Genomic DNA, 4,428 nt, shown 5'->3' with positions numbered 1-4,428 from the left:
GCCCCCACTTTAGGCACCCTTAAAAAAGACGTTTATGCATATTTTTTCAAACAAATTGAAAAATTTACATTTGAAACACTCTAGCAAGTGCTCGATAATTTTTCATTTGATTTTTCTTGTAACTTTCAAAATTGAGCTTTTTTTGGCCAAATTCTGAGATTTAACTCTTCGAAAAGACGTGAAAATAACGTTTTCACGATTTCAACGAAGTAAAAATGTCAAAATTTGACCCCAAATAGCTCAGTTTTGAAAGTTTCAGGAAAAATCAAATGAAAAATTATCGAGTACTTGCTAGTGTGTTTCAAATGTAAATTCTTCAAATTATTTGAAAAAATATGCATAAACGCTTTTTTTAGGGGGTGCCTAAAGTGGAGGGATCTAAGAAAAGGGTTCAAAATTATGAATATAGAGAAAGCTCAATTGAACTTTTTAATCAAGATAGTTGAATATATACCTCAAAACGTTACGTTTGGCGCAAACACAGGTTTCTAGTTTTCCAGGGGTTCCCAAAATATCGAAATCACAAAAAATTGGAAAATTGGATTATTGAGTACCAGCGCAAAATTTTATTGAGCTCAAAATTTGGTAAGATGGAGGTCTTTTGGATACTAATAAACCGTGGAAAGCTTTTTAGCGAGGCTCAAAGGGGTAGGTTCAAAATGGTGGTTCCAAAATTTTCCAAAAATCAAACTCCCCCCCTAATTTTTGCCCCCGACGGTCGAAAATGGAAAAATCACCTCGCATAACGTTTATCTGGTTCAAACAGATATATTACGCTGGAAAAGTTTTTGAAAATAATACTCAGTGGTTCCTAAAATTCTTTTTTTATTCACAACTTTGGGAACCCCTGGAGCCCAAAACATGATCATTTTGGGACGGATTCGTATTTGGGACATCTATTACAACATTTTAAGAGTGGTTGAGTCGAAATCGGGTGTTGCCAAAAAATGGCCTTAGGTATCGCAGCTCCTCCTTTCCAAATCTGGAAACAGGGCCATTTCGCCTATTTCACCTGGGAATACCCTTTAGGTACCTAATATAGGTATCCCACGAGTAGATATCTCAAATTTTTCAATGGGAGGTTGTACCAAATACATTGTTATCATTATAGGTACCTATTATGTTAATAAAAGTGCGAAGAAATGAACAAGTAACTTACATTTCTAGAGGAGGTAACACTTTTTTAAGACCCCAACACTGATTCTGCAATTTATTAGATGGAATTGTTATGCTCTGTGGGAAAATAAAAATGAGTAGTGAATTAAAATAACGATCAAAAGTTGAAGTAGCCTTCCATATTTTTTCCCATGACTCGGATCTTTTCTGCATCGGTCCTGAGAGTAAAATATAGGTAAGTATATCTATAGGTAAGTATTACAATATGGGTACTTTCGTATTTCGTCTGACTTTTTAAAACTTGGATTAAATTTCCTAGTAGGTAGGTACTAGGTACGAGTAATTACAATTAGGAACGTGTGTGAGAATTTTAAAAACTTTGAAAAAAATTACATCACATTTTCAAAAAATTGGAAATATTTGGAGAATTTTTGAAATCGCGAGTACTAAATACTTATTGGATGTTGAAACATATAATATTTGCCCGGCTTTTAAGAACTTGTTCTTCAGTTGCAGGGTTACAATTTTTGGGTATTTTTTTCCTCCCATAAAAACCACGCGAGACTGCGAGAGCGAAATAATCTTGAATCTTGATGAAAGGCTTCAAAAGTAAGTAGAATTTACGTTTATAGGCAGTTTACTTTTAGTAGGTACACGTTTCCTGCAACAGCCATATGTAATACATTGATTAATGATTAGTCATAATACATACTTTCTCAGACCGATAAGGGATGGGAATTTTTCCACGAATCTTTCTCGCATCGAATTTGATGCTGATTAGACATCTTACTAATCACCGAACAATCTCGCCCGCATTTCTTATAATACCTACTTAAACCGTGCCCATGAAATAAGTATTTTACTGCCAATGAATATGAGAAAAGAAAATAGCTGATCTGGAGAAAAAAACAACGATAAAGAGCCAGATAAAAGAATCACATCTTGGGGCATTTTATTTAGCAGTTTTAATCAATTCAATCGGTTCTTAATTCTACATTGCTTTTGTGTTTTGTATTCTATCATCATTCTATCGTTGCGTAGGTACAAGAAAGCTTTCAGTTTCAGTGTTTTTTAACTCCTTTGCGGATGTCAATTGTCAATGTGTTTGGTATCGTTGTATCGTATCTCGTACGTATTTACCTAAACGCGAGTATTTTATTAATTCTAGTCATTCGCTGTTATTCGATCGTTTTAAAATTTTGAAACAATTTTAACGTAAAATTTCGAGTACTTACCTACCTACTTCAAGCAAAGTTTTTCGTTCAGCGAACCATTCTAATTGAAATACCCGAACTATCATCATGAGACAAAATTTACTCATCGTCACCGGTGAAATGATATTTCTTTTGAATTTGATTTGCATCGTATCCAGTGTATCTTCTCAACCTCCACACTCACACAATATACCAAAAATTACGCGTATTACTCCAAATCAAACTGCAACCTCCGGCAGCAGATCGGTTGAATTTTCATGTAGTACAGCAGATCCTTTAAGCGATGGAGACACCATGGTATGGAAACGGACACATTTCGGAATAGATAACTTCACCACGGAATCAATCCCCAACGAAAATCAATTCGGCCGGTTCAACGTTAGTTTTGATTCTGCAAATCTTACCTCCCATTTAAAGATTTACGAAGTTCAAGTAAGAGACACTGGAATTTACACTTGTGAAATACACCCCCACAATGTTTCTCTTTCGACGCAGCTCGATGTTTTTGGACGTCCTTATTTTTACGACAGTACGGTTAATCGGGTTAATGACAGCTTTGCAGCTGAACCCACTCCCACAGTCCTCAGAGTTGATTCAAACACGTCACTTCTGCTCGACTGTGCTGCTGGAGGCATACCACAACCCACTGTGCATATCAGACATTACACACATAAATGGTTAGCTGACAACACCATCAACTCTTCAATTTTGAGTCTCGAAAAAATTACTAAGCAGGATACCGGAACGTACACCTGTTTTGCGGAAAACTCATTCGGACGTATTTCCAGAGTTTTTAACATTAATTTTTCAAAATATCCGCCTGTGATTCATGGATGCGACTTGAATTTCATCGTAAAGTTTAAATTAGACTTGGTTTGTTTGATAGAATCGTACGTTGAACCTAAGATTCTTTGGGTCAAAGATGGAGTACAGTTGGAGTCTGAAGGTGATATTAATCCAATTCAAACTTCGATACGACGTATTCGTTTGGATTCATACGAGGTGTATTTGCGGATGAACGAGACTTTCACCTTGCAACATGGGATGTACACGATTAAAGCTCGAAATAAATTTGGCGAAGATGAAATGACTATTGGATATTGGCCGGAGATTCCAAAATCCGAGTCGAGTTGTGTCATTTGGATCTCGCTGTTCTCCGGAGTTGTCAGTTTGTTGCTGATTGGAATAGTGTGTTTATTAGTGGTGGGATATTATCGATATATTATATCGATAGATATCGATATGTGAATGCACCGATACATAGATACTATAGGTACCTATTATTTACTTTTTTAAAAGTGTTTTTGAGATTTATTTCTTAAATATGTATTATAGATATACCTACCTAATCCTACCTCATTTTCACTTTCTTTGAGCATTTTATCTTTTTGTTTTTTTTTTTTTATTTATTTATTGAATTTCCATTACCTCTTGTAGCTATTTATAATTATTACTTTGAATAAAGTAGGTACCTAGCAACTACCTACCTACCTATTAAACTCTTTAATAATTTTTAACGTGCTGATGTTGCCTACTGGCTATTTGCTTTTTAAAATTTAGAAATTTGGTCAAAATTATTTTAAAATAACGAAAAAATGGTACCTAATGGGCTAAGGTTGCTACAATACAGCAACACCAGATCAGCTAGAAATGAAGTTTAATATTGGAAAGTCGCGATTTTAGATGAGAAATAGAACTATAAAAAGTTACAATAATTCTACAACTCTCCCTTCTTCTCCAGATAAAATATTGAAAAAATGAAGGTCATGTATCTATAGTTATTGATAAAAGCAAATTATTAGCGCGTTCATGTGCAGCTTTAAATCAAAAATTAAAAAGACAAAAAATGGTCGAAACTTGTGTCAGAATAATGAAGGTATTCAAGTTGCAAAAGCATCTAAAAATACGCCACCAGACTAAACGTAAGTTAATTTCGGTGTCGCATATCATTTTTTGATTTTTTGAAAATTTAGCTCTGTCATTTTTTTATGAGAAAATGAAAATTTGATTAAATTTGATTTACAAGTTACAACTTTCGAATCAATCAAGTGGTTCTTTGCAACCGTTTCGGAGGCTTCAGCGAAATTTTGGAATCTTT

At 34.5% G+C, this 4,428-nt stretch overlaps 1 protein-coding gene across 1 annotated transcript; it reads left to right on the top strand.

Annotated features, from left to right (window-relative positions):
* Nucleotides 1-2,417: 2,417 nt before the first annotated feature.
* LOC135840654 (lachesin-like) lies at nucleotides 2,418-3,578 on the top strand. The gene has a single exon (XM_065357279.1). The coding sequence runs from the start codon at nucleotides 2,418-2,420 to the stop codon at nucleotides 3,576-3,578; it is 1,161 nt and encodes a 386-aa protein (XP_065213351.1).
* The last annotated feature ends 850 nt before the right edge of the window (nucleotides 3,579-4,428 follow it).

Source organism: Planococcus citri, chromosome 3 (assembly GCF_950023065.1).
Source record: "Planococcus citri chromosome 3, ihPlaCitr1.1, whole genome shotgun sequence".
Classification (NCBI taxonomy): Eukaryota; Metazoa; Arthropoda; class Insecta; order Hemiptera; family Pseudococcidae; genus Planococcus; species Planococcus citri.
The sequence above is the reverse complement of the archived record's forward strand: the minus strand, read 5'-3'. Positions and strand labels throughout refer to the sequence as shown.

What these genes read in the sequence shown, in the direction of transcription:
- LOC135840654 (XM_065357279.1), top strand. Translation starts at nt 2,418, where the DNA reads ATGAGACAAAATTTACTCATCGTCACCGGTGAAATGATATTTCTTTTG.